This window comes from Vulpes vulpes, chromosome 12, assembly GCF_048418805.1.
Source record: "Vulpes vulpes isolate BD-2025 chromosome 12, VulVul3, whole genome shotgun sequence".
Classification (NCBI taxonomy): Eukaryota; Metazoa; Chordata; class Mammalia; order Carnivora; family Canidae; genus Vulpes; species Vulpes vulpes.
Genome location: NC_132791.1, coordinates 78,405,894 through 78,426,872, shown reverse-complemented (window position 1 = coordinate 78,426,872; position 20,979 = coordinate 78,405,894). Strand labels below are relative to the sequence as shown.

Genomic DNA, 20,979 nt, shown 5'->3' with positions numbered 1-20,979 from the left:
CCCACGTTGGGTGTAGAGATTGCTTAAAAAAAAAAAAAGAAGAATAAACTTAAAAAAATGTATTCCTTTCATTAAGAACAATTTGAACAGATTTTCAAAGAAAAGGCTTTTTCCTCCTCTTGCGAGACTTTTTAAACTTTTATTTGTTTTTTAGGTAAGCTCTATGCCCAAGATGAGGATAGAACTCAGGACCCTGAAATCAAGAGTTACGTGAGAGCCCTTTTAGAATGCAGGAACTGCTTAGTTCTGCTTCAAATACAATAAAACTGAAATGACCATAAAAAGGAAAAGATCACACAAATGGTGGGGATTGCTAAGGTACTTGGCTCTGATCAGTACTGGAGTATAGCTGACTACTCCCACTCTGAAGTGAGGAGCAAGCAGTTGAGTTAGGATAGAATAGGAAAGATGGAAAGCTTTCTGTTATGGGTTGAATTGTGTCTCCCACCACCATCAATTCATAGGTTGGAATCCTAACTCTCAGTACCTTACAATGTGATCTTTTTTTTTTTTCAAAGATTTTTTTTTATTTATTCATGAGAGACACAGAAAGAGAGGCAGAGACACAGGCAGATGGAGAAGCAGGCTCCATGTAGGGAGCCTGACATGGGACTTGACCCCGAGTCTCCAGTATCATGCCCTGGGCTGAAGGCGGCCATAAACCATTGAGCCACCTGGGCTGCCTCACAATGTGATCTTATTTGAAGACAGGGTCTTTATAGAGGCAATATAGTTAAAATGATAGAGTAGAACCCATCTTCCTCAGTTTGGGCTATTATGGCAAAAATACCGGAGACTGAGCGGCTTCAACAACAAACATTTATTTCTCACAGTTCTGGAAGCTGCACATTCTGTCTGGTGAGGGCCTGCTTTTTGGTGCTTCTTGGCCACCTTTTCAGTGTCCTTACATGATGGCAGGAGTGAGGGAGTTCTCTGGGGTCTCTTTCATAAGGGCACTAACTCCATTTATCGTTACTGCCCAAGGGCCCTCTCCTCCAAATAGTATCACATCAGGGATTAGGTTTCAAAGGTTTGGAGGGATACAAACATGCAGTCTGTAGTAGACCCTATCCCATATGACTTATGTCCTTAAAAAATGGGGAAATTTGGACACAGAGATACATGTAGAAAGGAGGATGATGGGAAGAAGAATAGGGAGAAGGTGGCCATTTTTAAGGCAGGGAGACAAGTTTGCAACAGGTCCTCCCTTTATAGCCTTCACAAGGAACCAGCATTTGCCACTAGAAAACAGAGCTGCAATCCTTCATCTAAACACGCTTAAGAATTTTTGGTTCCTTTGAAACTGGTAAGACGTAAGGCATATAAGGCATAGTTTGCTCTCTCCTTCATATATGATGTTCCTACTAACCCATCAGCTGAGAATGGGCTGTATTGTGTTTCTAGGCCTTCCTATCTGAAGGGAATCCAAGTACATCCTCAGTCAAGGTTCAGGCAAGGCTTTCTTTCCCATTGTGAGGGCTAATTTTAAGTCAACTTGACTGAGTCTTGCAGTGCCCAGATATTTGGTCAAACATTACTATAGGTGTTTCTGTTGGGTAACGGTGCCTTTGAATGAGATTAACGTTTAAGTAAATAAACTGAGTAAAACTTTCATAATGTGAATAGGCCTCACACACTCAAATGGAAGCCTGATCCAACCGCCCCCCCAACCACCACCCCAACCCCATCCCCCCAGGCACCTCCAATAAGAAATTCTTGCCTGATGGCCTTTGAACTGGGACATTGCAGGAACTGCAATGGAGGGATGCAATGGAGTCCCAGGGAACTGGGACTCTGCAGATTTTGGATTTGCCAGCTGACATAATCACGTGTGCAAATTTCTTATATTTCTATCTATCCTATTGGTTTTGTTTCTCTTGAACAAATATACTTAATATGCTTGTCCTCCCAGCAATTCATTCTCATCATATAAACTGACTCAACAAGTTAACTTTTGTAAAATTAACTGTGAATTTTGTGAAAATTTTCTCCACGTCCAAATCCTCTCAGAAATGGCCTGGGTTTAAGAAATAAAATATAAAGAACTATTAAGGGAAAGAGATTAAGAAGAAAATTTCTACCTAGAGTACACTTGTTTTGAAAAAGGAACATTGATGGCCCATTGTGAAATTTCAGCAGTTTCTTTATACAAATGACAACTACCAGACCCAGATATGTCTTTTGTGAATAGTGAACTTCTCAGGATCAATACTCATTATTCTGAAAAGTGAAAATCAAATCACCCTTTTAAAATACAAATAAGCTGGCTCACAGGAAAAGCATGCAACTCTTGATTTTGGGTTCTGAGTTTGAGCCCCATATTGGGTGTAGAGATTACTTAAAAAAAATAATAAGGACAGCTGGGTGGTTCAGTGGTTGAGCATCAGCCTTTGGCTCAGGGCCTGATCCTAGGGTCCTGGGATCAAGTCCCACATTGGGTTCCCTGCAGGGAGCCTGCTTCTCTCTCTGCCTATGTCTCTGCCTCTCTCATGAACAAATAAATAAAATCTTAAAAAATAAATAAATAAATAAATAAATAAATAAATAAATAAATAAATAAATTTTGTGGGGTGCCTGACTGGCTCATTTGGAAGAGCATGTAGCTTGAGCATGACCCCAGTTGGGATCATGAATTTGAGCCCCATGTTGGGCACAGAGATCACTTAAGTAAAATAAATGAAGGAAAGTAAGAAAGAAATGGAACTTTTAAATAAATAAATAAATAAAAATACAAAATGAGAAGAAAAATTATATATAATGGCTTAACTACAAGGTTTATGTTCACCATGAACTATGTTCACAATGTGTTTTATTTTTCATTTTATTGGTACTTTATAATCACCGGTTTACTGCCTTTTATCTTAGAACTGATTTATCATCATTAAAATTAGTCTGTATCTCATATTATCAATTATTAAAATGTTCCCTTAAAAAATAAAGACCCTAGGTCTCCTGGCTGGCTCAGTCAGTAGAGTGTGTGGGACTCTTGATCACCAGGTTGTGAGTTCAAGCCCCGTGCTTGGTGTAAAGCCTATATAGAAAAATTAAAAAATAATAAATAATAAAATAAAAACCCTAATTCTGATACATTGTTTGAATCCAGATTTCTTTTCTGTCCTCAATTTTCAACTTTGTGCACTTCTCAATCTAAAATGTAAATTCAACTATTTGAGTATATTTCAGAGTAGAGGAATTGGATCACTCTATAAATGATCCTATATGAGCTTTTTGAAAATAATGTAATAAATTGTTATGTGTTCCCCTAGAGCAGTTTTCAGAAAAATAGTATCATGCAATAGGCAATTTCTGAGCTCTGGGGAGCTCAGAAAACCTTGGGACTTTAGCCTTAATAAATGATAAATTTTAAAAAGGTACATGTCATTTAAGCTGGTCCTACAGCCTTTCATTAGCATTTTAATTTGATATTCTTTATACCATGTTAAACAACATGGTTTTGTTTTTCTAATACAGTATATTATAGTGCTGCTTTCCCTCCTTCTCTTTTCGCAAACTGATTACGTTGTTAGGCCAGACTGGAAACAAACAGCTCTATAAGGCACAGCAATGGAGTCTGTGCTCAGCTAGAAGTGGCGAACAGATTACAGAAAAATATCCATGATTTCCTTTAAACACGTGTAGCGTAACACTGAGGTGAACTGAAGGATTATAGGTGAGCCAATATCACTGCATAATCCTAATCCAATCAATACCCATGATTTCCTTACTGCAGATAAAACGGGATATTTGGATGTTCAGAGACAAATTCTGATTAAATGACAACCACTTACTTGTTACTTTTTTCCAGATCCCTTCAAAATCGATTTCCCTATAAATTTGTTTTTCAAAACCAGTATCAAAGTGTAGTCTTTTGGGGGCTCGAGGACCTTCTGCCTCTGGAGAGAGGTATTTTCAGAACCTCTTTCCACCTGTGCACTCTGAGTCCGAAGAGCTGAAGTCTCAGTCTGTCACTGCCTAGCGGTGTCATGTAGCCTCGCAGTCTTGTGAAGAAGGGAGCAGAAAACATGACAGGGCTATTAAGAGGATTTTTTAAAAAAAGATGTTATTTACTTATTCATGAGAGAGAGAGAGAGGCAGAGACACAGGCAGAGGGAGAAGCAGGCCCCGTGCGGGAGCCCACGCAGGACCCCGTCCCTGCGCCGATGGCGGAGGCCCAGCCGCTGAGCCACCGGGCGTCCCTGTCACGAGGATTTCGTGGCATCTCAAAGCAGCCACGTTTCACTGAGATGTGACGTAGAGGCAGACAGGAGCCACATCTGTAACTAGATCCCTTTTCAGGTAGCCTGACTTTAAAAAGTAAAAAGAGGGGCAGTGGCGGTCGCATTCCCGGCGCTCAGAGGGCCGAGCCAGCCTCCGGGGGGGTCCCCGCCGGCCGCGACCGCGACCCACCAGCGCAGTTCCGAGTCCGCGGAACCGGGCTCTGCCCACAGGTACCGTCCAGGACTCTCCACACAGCACTCTGCTCTCTCGGAGTCGGCCTGCAGCGGGAGCGCTTCCTCCGCCCCCTGGCCCTCCCTGGCCGAGGGTAAAGAGCGCCGCGCCGCGGGGGCAGCTCCGAGCGAAGGTCGGAGGGCAACGACCTCCCCGCGGGCAGAAGCCTCCGGGCGTCCCCACCCAAAGCCGCGCAACTCTCACCGCGCAGGCGCACAGAGGGGCGGGGCCGAGGCGGGCGGCGATTCGCCGGACCGTCTGACGTCAGCGGGTCACGTGGCCGTCGAGGCGGGCAGGCGGAGTTCGCCAGCTTTGCAGCGGCGCCGGCCAGTCAGTGCAGCGGCCGTGGAGTCTGTGCGACATTCTCTCGCTACAGCTACCCGCGTCCGCTACGAGGCTTGACGCTCCCGTTCCACAAGGTGAGGGACGTGGTGGGCGGGGGGCCGCTCGCGTGCCGGCGGCCGGGGCGCGGCCGGGGTCCGGGCGGACGTTGCGGGAGCGCGGGCGAGGCGGGGCCGGCCGGCGAGGGCCTACCCCCATTGGCTGGGTCGGTTTTGGCGCGCTCTCCCATCCGCGCTCCCGATTGGTTGGCGGGCGCGTCCAGGTGGGACCCCCCCGCGGCGGGGTGCGAGCTCGGGCCTGTGCTGTGCGCGTGCCCGGGTGTGGGGGCGGGGCGGATCCCCAGCGTCTGGCCTTGAAGACCACCGGGCTTGCCGGCCTGGCCGGTGTCTTCTGCTCCTCCGCGTCTCCTTGGGACCCAGCCCGGGGCCGGAGAGGTAAGGGCGCGGAGTTGCCGGCCAGAGCCCCATGGACGTGGGAGAGGCTGTCCTCGGGCAGTGGCTTCCACCTGTTCTAACCGGGACACTCACTGGATTGTCCATTCAGGATGCAGCCAGACGAGGGAGTTAGAAGTTCCACAGAGCGGTACCATGCTCTGCGCTCTCGTGTTTTCTCGTCTCTTCATTTTCATTTTTCTTAAGATTTTATTTAAGAGTGAGTGAGCACAGGCTGGAGGGGGAGGGGCAGAGGGAGAAGCCGACTCCACTCTGAGGAGGGAGCCTCATGTGGGGCTCGACTGACTGCAGCGCCCCCAGTTCCATTTTTTCCAGGGTTCCTGACCCAGTAAACGGTTTGGAGATCCCGGGCTGCGACCTGCAGTTTGAAAAAAACATTGCTCAATGTAGGGGGTCCCCACCAGCATTTGCTTCACAGGAGATAGAAGTGAAAATAGGGTGCATCCTACAATCCTGGAAGTTGTAGGTGCATCCGACAATTCTTTTTGTTTCACACTAAACTTTCAATGAGTTTTGCGTGTGCCAGGCACAGTGCGAAATGTAGGAACAGATGGGTCATAGTTGCTACATAATCTACCACAATCTAGCAGATCTGTTCGGCAGGCACAGACCTGTCCAGGAGGTGAGAGGTTGGGTTTGGAGAGAGTCTGGCCCAGTGGTCTGGGCCACATTAACCACATTGCATAATCCCTTTCTCTTCTCTCTCTTTCTTGCTTCCAGCAGTGTCTCAGTGCATGGTGGTGGTTAAACATTCCATACAAATGGGAATACATAATCTCATTAGATCGGATATTAAATCACTACTAACTTATTGCTGGTCACCAGAACCAATTTTTTTTATCACTTAAAACTGCCTTTGAAACAGCAAAGTCAGAATGTCATTCTGTAGAACAGAGTTGAGCATACCCATGTACCTAGTTCCACCATCCAGTAGTATGATGTCTGTGATTGTAAATACTTTCAGCAGCAATAATCTAAACTCCACCTTCAGGTGCAGACCATTTTCTGTTTATGAATGACTAGTCTTTTGTGCTTCATCAGGTTTATCATGAATCCCAGTATGAAGCAGAAACAAGAAGGAGTGAAAGAGAACGTAAAGGTATGTGATGCAATCACTTTCATTTGTTGGAGAAAACATGTGGTTAGAAGCATTTTGACATAACTAAATTTAACTTCGCTATCTTTTCTATAAACTTTGAAGTGCTGAACTTTTAGCCAGAGGATAAATAACAGTGGAGAACTTAAAAATTACCATTGAACAGTAAGTTTTATGATCCCATGAACACATAAAACACATAATGTCTTTCCATTTGTTTAGGTCTCTAATTTCTTTCAACAATGTTTTGGTAGTTTTCAGAGTACTGAGTTTTAGACTCCTTTAATCCCCCCCCCGGCCTTTTAAAAAAAAATTTATTCATGAGACACAGAGGCAGAGAGACACAGGCAAGAAGCAGGCTCCCTATAGGGAGCCCGATGCAGGGCTTGATCCCAGGACTCCGGGGTCACCATCTGAGCCAAAGGCAGATGCTCAGCTACTGAGCCACCCAGATGTCCCCCTATTTTATTTGTAATGGTACTGTAGGTAGAATTTTTACTTGAATTACATTTTCTGTGTGCTCATTGCTACTGGAGGGAAAACAGTTCATTTTTGTATTTTGAATTTGATCTTAAATCCCTGCAATCCTGCTGAACTTGTTTATTTTTTAAAGATTTTATTTATTAAAAAAAAAAGATTTTGTTTATTTACTCATGAGAGACACAGAGAGGCTGAGACATAGGCAGAGAGAGAAGCAGACTCCATGCAGGGAGCCCGATCTGGGACTCAATCCCGACACCCTGAGCCAAGGGCAGATGCTCAACCGCTAAGCCATGCAGACGTCCCTGAACTTGTTTATTAATTAGCTCTAATAGTTTTTTTTAGTAGATTCCTTAGGATTTTCTGTAAATAAAATTATGATTGCTTTCTTTCCACTCTTACATTTTATGAAATGACTTTATTAAAATCCTTTGTATCTTGAGAATTGGTGTCTTTGACAACAGAAACACGTTTTGTGTTCTAGTGCACGTTTTCAGAGTACATCACACTTGTCACCATTTAACCTTGTTTTGCTACACTTTTTGAGTCCCTGTAAGATACCATCATTGGAAATCTTATCCCAAATATTTATTCATATAACAATAAGAACAGAGTTTAATTTTGAGTTCATAACTTTGCCTGTAAATGAATTTACAACATAACTAGGTTCTGCCACACAGTTTAGAGGGTGAGGATTCCTGGGAATGAGACCATATCTTCAGGAAAACTATCATTTTGCAGATTTAAATTAAATAAATAAGAGCCTTTCATAAGTGATAGCAGGTGCTTTCTTTTTTTTTTAATATAAATCTTTTTTAATTTTTTTTTTAATTTTTTTTTTTTATTTATGATAGGCACACAGTGAGAGAGAGAGAGGCAGAGACACAGGCAGAGGGAGAAGCAGGCTCCATGCAGCAGGAGCCCGACATGGGATTCGATCCCGGGTCTCCAGGATCGCGCCCTGGGCCAAAGGCAGGCGCTAAACTGCTGCGCCACCCAGGGATCCCAGCAGGTGCTTTCTGATAGTTGATTTACCTTGCCTTGGTATGCTTACATTATTTTTTAAAAATAATACTGTGCATTGATAATTTGAGTCCATCTCTTTCCATTTAGGATGATGACATTCCCACTGAGCTTTGTGTGCTTAAACTTTTTATTATGAAAACTTTCAAATACTCAGAAATGGAGTCAATAGTATAACGTAATCTCAATTAGCTTTCCACTTTCCAACAGTTACCAGTACGTGGCTAATCTTGTTTTATCTATATCTTCACTCCTCCTTAAGCCACCTAATTAATTTGAGGCAAATCCCAGTTTATATCTTTCAGCAGATCTTTATATATAAAGAAAAATGTTATGTTTACTCGCTAGAATACAAACTATCCTGGGTATAAAAAGAGTGGGTTCTGTTGGCTTCTGATTAATCCTCCAAAACTGTAACCTTTGGTGAATTGTTTAGCATCTCAGCCTCAGTTTACATCTCTGTAAAACAAGGAAATTGGACTAAAACTAGATCTGTAAGAGTACCCTACTAATTATATATATGCAAAATTCCACATGAGTGGTGCTCTTGTGTGCATTTTTGTTGTTTTTTGAGAGAGAGAAAGAGAATGGGTCATGGATCTCAAAAGGTTTTCTAAAAAGATTAAGACCCATTAATATCTAAGAACCTGAACCTCTTGGCTCTAAAGAGTGTTACTCAAGGGATGCCTGGGTGGCTCAATGGTTGAGTGTCTGCCTTCAGCTCAAGTTGTTATCCCAGGATTCTGGGATCGAGTCCCATGTTAGGCTCCGTGCATGGAGCCTGCTTCTCCCTCTGCCTATGTCTCTGCCCCTCTCTCTGTGTCTGATGAGTAAATAAAATCTTAAAAAAGAGTCTGTTTCTCCAATGCGTGATCTGTATAAAGAAAACGTTAATAGCAATATTACATCTTTGGGGCTGGGTGTTTCAAGCTTACGTGTATACAAGTTAATTTTGAAAATTGTCATTTTTTGTGTATGTGACAGTGATTTATCTGGCTTCTTTGGCCATTCTTTGGCCAGCAAGCATTTAAATAAATTAACACCACTTATTCTTAAGGGTCCAGAGTTCTGTTTGTCTGAAGGCTGTTGACTAATCTATAATCTAAATTACATCTGAAATGTTGTTGTAATATTTGTTCTCAGAGTAGTTGGCATTTGTTCTTCAGTTAAATAGTGAGATAATAAGCGGCAGTAGAAACTTGACCCTGGGAAAGGTGAACTCTTGTCCTGTGAAGTGCAGTATGGAATCAGTAACTTTCTCACGCTGCTTTGGTATCATGTTCTTGCTACCCTTGTTTGAATATTCACCATTGTTTGCTATCCCATGGTGGCAGGATAACTAATGATTTCTGATCAGGAAATATAGGGGAAGCTATTTACACATTATAAGGAAGGCTGTGTATTTTCCAAAAACAGTAGGTGGGGGTCATTTCACAGTGTTCTAGTGTGCCTCTGACACTGACCTTATGGCTGTCTCCTAATGAATGGGCTGAAGGCAGAACTGCTTCTGCAATCAGGTGAAGACTGGGGGGAGAGGATCCTCTTAGATGTGTGTTTGGTTTTATGTAAAGTATGTTCTTGAAATTTGGTGGATACATATAAATGTGTTAGGGAGATATTCACTATTTAAAGGAAGTCAAGGTGAATCTTTTTTATTAGGGGAAGAAATACTTTACAGTGTAAATAACCTTTTCCTCCATTTTACCCCTTTGATGGGTTTCTACCATAGATGGTATGATGTCTAGTTTCTGTGTGGCAAATCTTTTTAAGAGGAAATACAAATAATCTTGTACTGTAATTTCCTCACACATAGGGCCTGAAGTATTAGAGCTTAGAAGTTTTGAAATTTTTTTAACTAGATACGATTAGTTGACAAAATGACTATAATAACAGCATATATTGAAACGGAAGGAGAGGGACGCCTGGATGGCTCAGTGGTTGAGCGAGCAACTGCCTTTGGCTCAGGGCATGAATCCCAGATCCAGGATCGAGTCCTGCCTCAGGCTCCCTGCATGGAGCCTGCTTCTCCCTCTGCCTGTGTCTCTGCTTCTCTCTCTCTCTCTCTGTGTCTCTCATGAATAAATAAATAAAATCTTAAAAAAAAAAAAAAAAGAAAGAAAGAAATGGAAGGAGAAAAACTGTCAAGTTTCGGTAATAAAATCCATTCTTAGGGTTTTTTTCAAATTTCATTACAATTTTAGGGAAATAACAAGTTTGCTAGTTGAATAATTCAATATATTGCTCTGTCTGATAAATACATAGCAGATGGAATATTAGTATTCTTAGTGATTTCTTTTCCCTAAATTACAGTAGGAATGAGAGAGTAATAACCCATATAGCAACTCAGTAACCAGATAATAAATTATGTTGACTTTTAGAACAGTCCCATCCCAAGAAAAACTCTGAAGATGATTCAGCCTTCTGCAGCTGGATCACTTGTTGGAAGAGAAAATGAGGTATGTGTAATTGGGCTAGAATGGAGTACAGATGATGCTAATTTTACATTAAAGACCTTTCCAAGATTTCCTTGATTAGAGATTCCTAAATCATTGAAATATGGAAATTATTAGAATAAAAATTGCATGTTTCTCAAAGAAGTAGTTTTTGTATTGATAGTTCAATTTAGGAAGTTCAGTTGGTTTGAAGACAGGATGATGTAAGAAGTTACAGATTAGCTTATAGAAGTAATGTTTGATATGGGAACAAAATGTTAGATTTATTCATTTACCTCTGTAAAGAAAGTCACAGATGAGGGTGTCTGGACTTCTGCAGGTTTGAAAATACTGCCTTTCTGTGGTATTCAGTTGTTTAAACAAAATAATTTCAGCTAGGCTTTAGACCCAAGTCTAATTGAGGATAGTTACTGCAAATTAAATTCCTAAAAAATAACTACATTTTGGTAGAGATTTAAGTTTGATTTTTTTTTAAGTTCCAAAGATGTTAAACAGATACAGACATGTGAGTGCTCTATTTTTAATACAGACGTGACAAAACCATTTAATTTTCTCATTCATGAAATCAAAATAAATGAGATTAATGTATGTATTTTCATTATAGTTGGTTAAAGGCTTGCCCAAAAGGAAACTTTGGAATGACCAGTTAACATCTAAGGCTTCCAGCTCAGGAGTTGTCACTGTCCCAGAACATAGTGAAAATAAAAATTTTTTTGAAATTACTCTAGAAGCATTTGATCTTATGGTTGCAGGTATGAAAAAATATATAACTTATATATTACGTTTCTAAGTAATAATAACTTAATACTTAAAGTATTAATTTAATATTTAAATATTAAATAAAATAATCATTTGTTATACTGTTATGAATTCTGGTCACAGCAATTTAATCTGGAGATACTTGGTACGTAACTATTTTGATACTTTAAAATTTCTTATGGTTGTAAGTATACAAATACTGTGAATTTGGGCAGGTTTATTGTTTGGTAAGATCCAAATATGGATGAAGTATTAAAAGGATAGTGAATAATAGGACAGCTCTGATATTAGAGTGCTTTAAGTGTCACAAGACTTAGAAGTCGTTTCAGTCAGTCTTCATTTCAGAAGAAAAGAGTAAATTTGAAGAAAGGAATTTGAATATAGCAGAAAATGGAGGGAGCCATGCAGAAACGTGGTTGAGATCATCCTAGTTCTTCCTAGAATGGCAGTGGCTATCAAGAGAGGGATTGGCTATCATTGTGGGAAAGTTTTTTTTAGTAGAAAAAATTGCTGGGTTTTTACAGCAGCATATAATGATATTTTTTTTCAAAGTTTACATGATAACATTAATTTATTTTAGAAAATCCATCCTCCCAATTTTGGAAAGAAGTGGCAGAAAAACGGAGGAAGGCTCTCTACGAAGCCCTTAAGGAAAATGAGAAAGTATGTGCTAAATATAATTTGTGACCATTTTTAATGTTTCAGTATTGTTTTCCTTCTCCTTAGCATGTTTAGTTAAAGTGATATAAACTAGATTTAATGGTGGTCCAAGAAAAGTTTAAGTAGAAAGGGAGCTCTGTTATCAGAGAAGAAGCTCAATGAGAGCCCAGGGTAGTGTAGTTGTTAGGAACTCGTCTATCAGTTATATCCCTCGGGGCATATTAATGTGGTTTACAGCAAAGCAGATTTATGGAATACTGAATTTTATTTATGTTGTATAGCTTCATAAAGAAATTGAACAAAAGGACAATGAAATTGCCCGCCTGAAAAAGGAAAATAAAGAATTGGCGGAAGTAGCAGAACATGTACAGTATATGGCGGGGTTAATAGAGGTACGTATTTTAAATTAACATTCACCTGATTCAGAATCATCTATATTTTAATGATTTGACTACTACTAAATAAGTAGTAGTGTAATCAGTAAGTGTGTGGGCTCTGGAATCACATTTCCTGGGTGTGAATCTTAGCTCCCTATCTCACACCATAAAGTTTGTTGAGTTGGGCAGGTAATTTATTTTGTCAGGGCTTCATGTTACTCATTGTAAAATGGGAGTAATAGCATGTACTCTGTAGGTTTGTCTGAGAATAAGGAGTTATAATGATGAAAGTAAAGAGAAGTCTCTGGACATGAGAAGAGCCCAGTGACTGTTAAATGTTATTATCATGAAGCACAAGAACATCTGTTTTCTTGTAGAAATGTAAAAAGAGATTTACTTACATTTGGAAAATTTTTCCATTTCAAAGTTGTCAAGTTTTTAGTCATTTTTCTTTTAAGATTTTTTTATTTATTCTTGGGAGACACCGAGGGAGAGGCAGAGACATGCGGTGGGAGAAGCAGGCTCCCTGCAGGGAGCCCAGTGTGGGACTCAATCCCAAGACCCCAGGATCACAACCTGAGCCAAAGGCAGACGCTCAACCACTGAGCCACCCAGGCGCCCCAGACAGATTTTAATTTAACTTTAATGCCAGTGTGACATTACTGTTATTTACAAATCTGTTAATTGATACCTAAATAAGTTTGATGGTCTTATCTGACTTTTTAATTTGGAAGAAGCTAATTGTGTTTACAATTAGCCTGGGGGGAGGCGATGATGAACCCTTGGGTTGGCTCCATGAGCTGAGTGTTAGACTCTTGATTCTGGCTCAGGTCATGATCTCCAGGTCTTAAGATCGAGCCCCAAGTCAGGCTCCAAACTCAGCAAGAAGTCTGCTGGTGTTTCTCTCTCTTCCCTCTCCCCCTGCACACAGACACACCCACTCTCAAATGAGTCTTGAAAGAACAAGGGAAAAAAAAATTATCCTGATGACTGCTATTTTACAGTTTTGAACTAAAAAATAGGTCTTAAACTTATTCTTATTTGCAAAAAATCATCTTATTGATAGTTTTTCAGGTGAAAGCTTTTCTTGTACAATTTGAATTGCTTACAGAATTAATGTTCGAAGTTTTCATTTGGAAGTCCTGTAATAGCTCTCTTCACTGACATGTAAGTATTGGCCGACATCAGAAAACCTGGTCTTTGCTCTAGGAGCTTCAGAATTACTGACTTGAGTTGTACTGGGAAGGCACGTTAGCGCTTTAAAAAAAAGCGAATCGTTAAGCACTGTGACTTTGCTGAAATGTGATTTAGTGTGGTAGAGACTTCGATAGACCCTTGACTGTCAGTGAATTTAATTGAGAGACATTGTGAAAAGGACCTCATTAGAACATGGAGGGTCAGTTATATCAGCATACTGCTTGTGTACTTGGGTTTTATAGTGTTTACAGTAAATTATTCATTTGTTCTTTTAAAAGAGACTGCATGAGGAACAACTGGATGACTTTGAATCACTGAACAGTCAGGAATTTGATTTGGAAGAGGAAACTGGTGAGGGCTCTGATGTGGAAGATCCAGATGTTGGTATGTGTGCTGAAGAAGCTGTGTCTTCCTCTACAGACACAAAGCCACATGTGTGAAAGTCATTTATATCTGACTCTTGAGAAAGGTACTGCCAGAGTTTATTTACCTCCACTAGAGTTCTTTGTAGCTTGTTTGAATCCTGGGACCCCTGTTGTATTAAAATACAAATACTATGTTTTTTTAATCTATAATGTTTTATGTTAATAGCATTTTCTCAGTGGTCAAACATGACTTGTGTATATGATAAATAAACTTCAGTCTCCTGTTAAGCATTGTGTGTATCTGGGAAGAATGAAATCTAAGCAGTCTATAGAAAAATTGTCAATTTCTATGGTTTTATATTGTTTTCATTCTGTTCTATCTTGGAGGAAATAAGGAGAAAATGAATTTATTCTTTTTTTTTTTTTTTTAATTTTTAAAGTAAGCACCATACCCAACATGGGGTTCAAACTCACAACCCCAAGATCAATAGCCAGCTGAGTGCCCCTGAATTTCTCTCTTTTTAGACTGAGATGGTTGAGGTTTTTACTCCTAAATCTGATTGTACCTCAAGCTCATTGTAGGGAGTATTGATACCCAGATACAGAGTACTATTGATTATGGAGTGTGAATCTAGTATTGAAAACTCCGCACATGGGTCCGATTTGGCTGGTATGATGGGGACTCTCCTTGAAAGCTTAAAATGGCTGGCAGTTGTTCTCTAGGGAAGGGGGTGTAGGTGAGCGTCAATTTAGATGAAGGGAAAAAAGCTAAGGGTTGTGACACTTGCTGTTCACATGTTTCACATATGGCACAGTACTGAGTATATTGAGGAATAAGAAGTAAGGGTGAATTAATTAATTAGGGATTTCCTATATGTACTGTTTCAAATGAAGGAAAGGACAGAGGAAATTATTGAAAAGTACATAGCATTGGGATGGAATATGTTTTGTGAGAAGCATACAAGTACCTTTGTATAGATTGGCAATAAAGAACATTGTCAAGCTCTAAAGGATTGCTAGGCAAGGTATTTGTCCTCGTAGAACCTGAATGTTTTTAACTCTCATATTGAGTTAGTCTACCTCAGTGTTGAGGGTTAAAACTTTTACTATAGTGCCTGAACCAAATACTTTTTTTTTAAATTTTTTTTTATGATAGTCACACAGAGAGAGAGAGAGAGAGGCAGAGACATAGGCAGAGGGAGAAGCAGGCTCCATGCACCGGGAGCCCGATGTGGGATTCGATCCCGGGTCTCCAGGATCGTGCCCTGGGCCAAAGGCAGGCGCCAAACCACTGCGCCACCCAGGGATTCCCTTTTTGTTTGTTTGTTTGTTTGTTTGTTTTCAAATACTTTAAAAGCGAAGCAGTTATTAATCTACTAGAACAATACTGTCCAAAAAACTTCTGGGATATTGGAAATATCTTTGCTGTCCAGCATGATGACCAGTTAGCCGCACGTGGCTGCTAAGCACTTGAAATGTGGCTAGTGTGAATGAGCTGACCTTCTATGTGTAGGTAGCTGCTTGAGGGTAGTGGCTGTGTTTGTGCAACCCTGTGTTTTAGGTATGGGCCACTTAGCCTAAGATCAGATTAAGATGATAAATTTTATGTTACATGTTTCTTACTACAGTAAAAAACAATTTTAAAGAAGAATATTACGGGTTAAGGGTAGAAGGCAGTCAGCCGAGAGGCTATTCGAATGAATGAGACTTAGCAGAAGAGGGTGGCTTGGCAAATAGAACCAATTTCTGGGAAATGCCAAAGATGGATTGCCCGGATTTGGTGGTAGGGAGCAGAGGAAAGGGAAGTGAGGACTTTACAATTTAAAAGCTACTGCTAGGGGATCCCTGGGTGGCTCAGCGGTTTGGTGCCTGCCTTCGGTCCAGGGTGTGATCCTGGAGTCCCGGGATCGAGTCCCCCATTGGGCTCCCTGCATGGAGCCTGCTTCTCCCTCTGCCTGTCTCTGCCTCTCTCTCTCAGTCTGTCTCTCTCATGAATAAATAAATAAAATATTTTAAAAAATAAAAAAATAAAAGCTGCTATTTAAAAAAATAAAAATAAATAAATAAAAGCTACTGCTATTAATAAAAGAAAACAAAGGGAAAATTATAGTGACCTTGGGTTTGGCAAAGATTTCTCAAACAGAACACAAAAAGCACAAATTACATAGTAAGTTAAACTTCGTAAAAATCAAAAACTTCTCTTTGAAAGACTTAAGGAAAATACAAGCCATAAACTGAGAGAAAATACTTGCAAAATTTCCAACAAAAGATTTGTATCTATTAATAACTTTTTTTTTTTTAAGATTTTATTTATTCATGAGAGAGAGAGAGAGAGAGAGAGAGACATACATAGGCAGAGGGAGGAGAAGCAGGCTCCATACAGGGAGCCTGATGTGGGACTTGATCCTGGGAATCCGGGATCATGCCCTGAGCCAAAGGCAGACGCCTAACCACTGAGCCACCCAGGTGTCCCTAAAGAACTCTTTTAAAGTCAGTAAGTAGATGATCTGGCTTTTAAAATGGGGAAAATTTGGATGCTTTACCAAACGCTGTATACAGTGAACAAGCAAGTGATGTCACTATCCTCAGTCTTTAAGGAAATGCAAATTAAACCTGCAGTGAGCTGCTGCTGACCTATCAGAATGAAATTTGCAAAACAAATACATGACTGTACTGTGGTGACATATTAAGGATATGAAGCAAGTGGATCTCCTGCAGTGCTGGTAGCCCTGTTAAATATTACAAATGCTGTGAAAATGGCCATTTCTTAAAAACACATTCCAAAGGATTCAGCCATTCTACTCCCAGGTATATTTACCTAACAAATAAAAGCAATGTACACAATGAAGACTAGTTTGCAAATTTTCACAGTGATTTCTTTTTTGTTGTTTTGTACAATTTTTTTTATAAAGATTTTATTTATTTGAGAGAGAGTGAGCACAAGCAGTGGGGAGGGGCAGAGGGACAGGCAGACTGCCTGCTGAGCAGGGAGCCCAACATGGGGCTCAGTCCCAGGACTCGAGGATCATAAGGCAGTTGCTTAACCAACTGAGCCACCCAGGGTAGGGATTCTGCTTCTCCTTCTGTCCCTCCTGCCGCCCTCACTCGTGTGCATGTGTGCGCGTTCTCTCTCTCTCTTTTTTAAAAAAATACTGAGAGACAGTATGAGCAGAGGGAGAGGGAGAAACAGGCTCCCCGCAGATCAGGAAGGTGAACATGGGACTTGATCGCAGGACCCCAGAATCATGACCTTAGCTGAAGGCAGATGCTTAACCGACTGAGCCACCCAGGCACCCCAATAAATAAAATCTTTAAAATGTTTTGTGTAAAGCCTAGATTAGGCTGAACTTGTCAATGTATTCTATATGGTCAGCATTACATACTAAAATAGCCAGATGGCTCACAAAAGGGTTTGGAGTAGGGGAAAGTAGATCTCTATTAATACAAATGGATAAATCCTAAATAAAAGGATAGATCTAATGCAGTTAGGTACTGAAAAATAAAACATTATGACAAGTTGGGGTTTAAATCCTAGGGATGTAAGATTGTCTCAGTACACACTTGAAATTCTTCACATTCAAAGGGGGAGAAGGAGAAAGCCCATAATCCTGATAAAACAGAATTGATACAATTTAACAGCTAAGATAGGAAAAGAAATTTTGACTTGATAAAAGCTATGTTCCTAAGCCCAACATAACATGGTAAATGGTTAATGGTGAAGCTTTTAGAAAGAGCTGTAAGGTCACGAACTAGAGAACAATGGATCACAATTATGAATTCTTTTCAAGGTCTCAGCCTGGTGCAATCAAACCAAATAAAGCTAATTATGGGAAGGAAAAAAACTCATTTACATAAGAAAATCCCAAGAGCAAGTAGAAACAAGTGGCCAGATTTTAAAATAACCCTAAATTAATTGCTTTTTTATATGCCAGCATAGACAAGTGTAGAAACTGGGTGTAGTAGGGGGAGTGGGAAAGAGGGGGAAGGTTGGTGAGGATCTGTGATGAGAAGTAAATGTTATTAAGAGATGTGGGATGTGCTGAACCGGTGGCTCACCGCCTTTGGCTTGGGGTGTGATCCTGGAGATCTGGGATCGAGTCCCACGTCAGGCTCCCTGCATGGAGCCTGCTTCTCCCTCTGCTTGTGTCTCTGCCTCTCTCTCTCTGTCATGAATAAATACATAAAATCTTTAAAAAAAGAAATGTTAAAAAAAAGATGTGGAAAAGATATTCTAAAAAGTTCTGGAACATGTTGTTACCTCTTCTTGCCTTCCTTAAAGTTCTTTGTAAAAAATAATAGAAATAAATAAATAAATAAGTTAATTAATTAATTAAAAAAATATAACCTAACTCTGTCTACCATGAACAAAAATGGAATTTGCTGGAAGAATATCATGGTCCTGAAGAAGTAGAAACCAGAGTGGCACTGGGGATTCTCTTAACAGAGGTTCATCAGCAGTGTCTAAGTGCTGATTTTCTTCCCTTTCCTGAAATGGCAAGACATAGCCTAGCTCAGTGAGCAAGATAGCTTGGTCGACATTCTCTTAAGACTACATCAAGGGCCAGCTATCCCCTCAAAAGAAATTGAAGTGTCATCAGAAGAATTGATTCTAGTTAGCCAGAATGCAACACATGTCTGCTACACAGCCTCGGGGCCCTTGCAACTTTGCTGTTTATAAAACTGACCCCTACTCACCCTGCCCCCTTCAGGATACTGCAGTTGAATTTTAGGTTTTAGCTAAGTAGGTCATTAGGTGAACCCAGAAGGACAGGAGTTGGCCTGTCAGAGCTCCCGGGGCCTCTGGGTGGGAGAACTCTGAGGTGTGTGTGTTGTATATTTACCAGAGCAGTTCCCCAGCAAGATCATGGAGTTCCATTTACCCACAGCGTAACTTTGTTGACAACAGACCTTCTACTGGCTTTCTTCCCTTCCCTGTTGCTAGTTCCTTATATCATCCAAACACAGTCCCTGCACTCAAAATTCTTTTTTTTTTTTAATTTTTTTTTAATTTTTATTTATTTATAATAGTCACAGAGAGAGAGAGAGAGGCAGAGACACAGGCAGAAGGAGAAGCAGGCTCCATGCACCAGGAGCCCGACGTGGGATTCGATCCCGGGTCTCCAAGATTGCGCCCTGGGCCAAAGGCAGGCGCCAAACTGCTGCGCCACCCAGGGATCCCCTGCACTCAAAATTCTTAACGCCAGTCAGCTTCTAGAACTCAGAGAGATGTTGGGGAACTATAAGGAGGAACAAAGGAAAATCAAGTAACAAATTGTTAGAACTTTGGCACACCAGTTTTAAATTAAAAGCTAAGCATGAGGGACACATGGGTGGCTCAGTGTTTGCGCATCTGCTTTGGCTCAGGTCGAGATCCTGAGGTCCTGGGATTGAGTCCTGCATTGGGCTCCCCATATGGAGCCTGCTTCTCCTTCTGCCTATGTCTCTGCCTCTCTCTCTGTCTCTTATGAATAAATAAAATCTTAAAAACAAAACAAAACAAAATACACTACCAAGCTTAGAATGAAAATGCCCCCCCAAGGCCTTTATATTACATCTGAGCCTTATATTTCACCACCTTCAACTTCCAGATGTGCCAGAGACCAAAAAAGAATTTGAATACAACAATATAGCTAGGCTGCCTTACAAGCTACACCTCTATAGATCAAATGTTAACCAAAAGCTCTCTAAGCATTGTCAGGAGAGGGGGCTTTAGTAATTCCTGGTAATGCACATGAGTCAAACACAGCCATTTAGCTCCTGTGTCTCCCTAGATCCTATTACACATGATAGTAAACTACAAAAGACATAATCTCACCCTGATGAAGTCACTTAAAAGTCAAGAGAAGGTGAGGGAAAAGTGACAAAGCAGAGCACAGAAAACTTAAAAACAGATGAAAATATAAGCATTGCTAAGCAATCCTTTTCTAGAAATCTATTCCACAGGTACACTCACACATGTGAAATGATCCATATTTAAAATTATTACAACTTTGGGATCCCTGGGTGGGGCAGCGGTTTAGCGCCTGCCTTTGGCCCAGGGTGCATGGAGCCTGCTTCTCCCTCTGCCTGTGTCTCTGCCTCTCTCTCTCTCTCTCTGTGTGACTATCATAAATAAAATTAAAAATTAAAATAGATAAAAAATAAAATTATTACAACTTTAACCTATCAGAAGACTAGGAATTATCTAAATGTCCATGCTTATAAGCCTGGTTTATATAAATTATAGTTTAGTAATACAATTATACTCTGAAGCAGTAGAAAAGAAGAAATTCTTTAACATATAAAACCAAGACTAAGATAAAGTACTGGTATGTACAACAATATTTTTCACAGAACCAGAACAAATTATTCTAAAATTTGTATGGAACTGCAAAAGACTCCGTACAGCCAAAATAATCTTGAGAAAACAGAACAAAGCTGGAAGTATCACAATCCCAGATTACAAGATCTACAACAAAGATGTAGTCATCAAAACAATATGGCACTGGCACAGAAAGACACATAGGTCAGTAGAACACAATAGAGAGCCCAGAAATAAACCCATGCTTTTATGGTCAATCAATCTATGACAGAGGAATTAAGAACATACATTGGCAAAAGACAATCCCTTCTATAAATGATGCTGGGAAAACTGGACAGCTACATGCAAAAGAATGAAACCAGACCACTTTCTTACACCATATGCAAAAATAAAATGGATTAAAGACTTAAATGTGAGACTTGAAGCCATAAAACTTGTAGAAGAAAACAGCCAGTAATTTCTTTGATACCAGCCATAAAAACATTTTTCTAGGTATGTTTCCTGAGGCAAAGGAAACAAAAGCAAAATTATACTATTGGTACTTCACTAAGGTAAAAAGCTTCTACACAATTAAAGAAACCATTAACAAACAAAGGCAACCTAATGAATGGGAGAAGATATTTGCAAATGATATACCCAATAGAGTTGATACTTAAAATCTATAAAGAAGTTCTATAACTCAACACCAAAAAGCCAAATAATCCAATTAATAAATGGGGAGAGGACCTGAATAGACATTTTTCCAAAGAAAACATACAAATGGCCAACAGATACATGAAAAGATGCTCAACATTGCTAATCATCAGAGAAATGCAAATTAAAGTCACAATGAGACATCACTTTACATTTGTCAGAATGGCTAAAATAAACACAAGAAATAAGTGTTGGTGAGGATGTGGAGAAAAAGACAACTGTGCAGTGTTGATGGGAATATAAATTGATGTAGTCACCCTGGAAAACAGTATGGAGGCTCCTCAAAAAGTCAAAAATAGAACTACCCTATGATCCAGCAATTCCACTACTGG

The 20,979-nt window shown here is 40.3% G+C and overlaps 1 protein-coding gene across 2 annotated transcripts; it reads left to right on the top strand.

The window, feature by feature from the left end:
* Positions 1-4,692: 4,692 nt before the first annotated feature.
* On the top strand, positions 4,693-13,941 carry GMNN (geminin DNA replication inhibitor). Of its 2 annotated transcripts, none has more exons than XM_025999290.2 (7): positions 4,693-4,868; positions 6,285-6,342; positions 10,221-10,298; positions 10,900-11,047; positions 11,635-11,717; positions 11,996-12,106; positions 13,567-13,941. In XM_025999290.2, exons 2-7 carry the CDS (start codon positions 6,292-6,294, stop codon positions 13,726-13,728), a joined length of 633 nt encoding a protein of 210 aa, XP_025855075.1. In that variant the 5' UTR covers positions 4,693-4,868; positions 6,285-6,291; the 3' UTR covers positions 13,729-13,941. The 2 variants fall into 2 exon arrangements, with proteins under 2 accessions (XP_025855075.1, XP_025855076.1); XM_025999291.2 differs by lacking the exon at positions 4,693-4,868 and adding an exon at positions 5,113-5,225.
* The last annotated feature ends 7,038 nt before the right edge of the window (positions 13,942-20,979 follow it).

Coding starts and splice junctions, on each gene's coding strand:
- GMNN (XM_025999290.2), top strand. CDS start 6,292: ATGAATCCCAGTATGAAGCAGAAACAAGAAGGAGTGAAAGAGAACGTA. Junction 6,343..10,220: donor GAGTGAAAGAGAACGTAAAG/GTATGTGATGCA, acceptor GTTGACTTTTAG/AACAGTCCCATCCCAAGAAA. Junction 11,718..11,995: donor CCCTTAAGGAAAATGAGAAA/GTATGTGCTAAA, acceptor TATGTTGTATAG/CTTCATAAAGAAATTGAACA.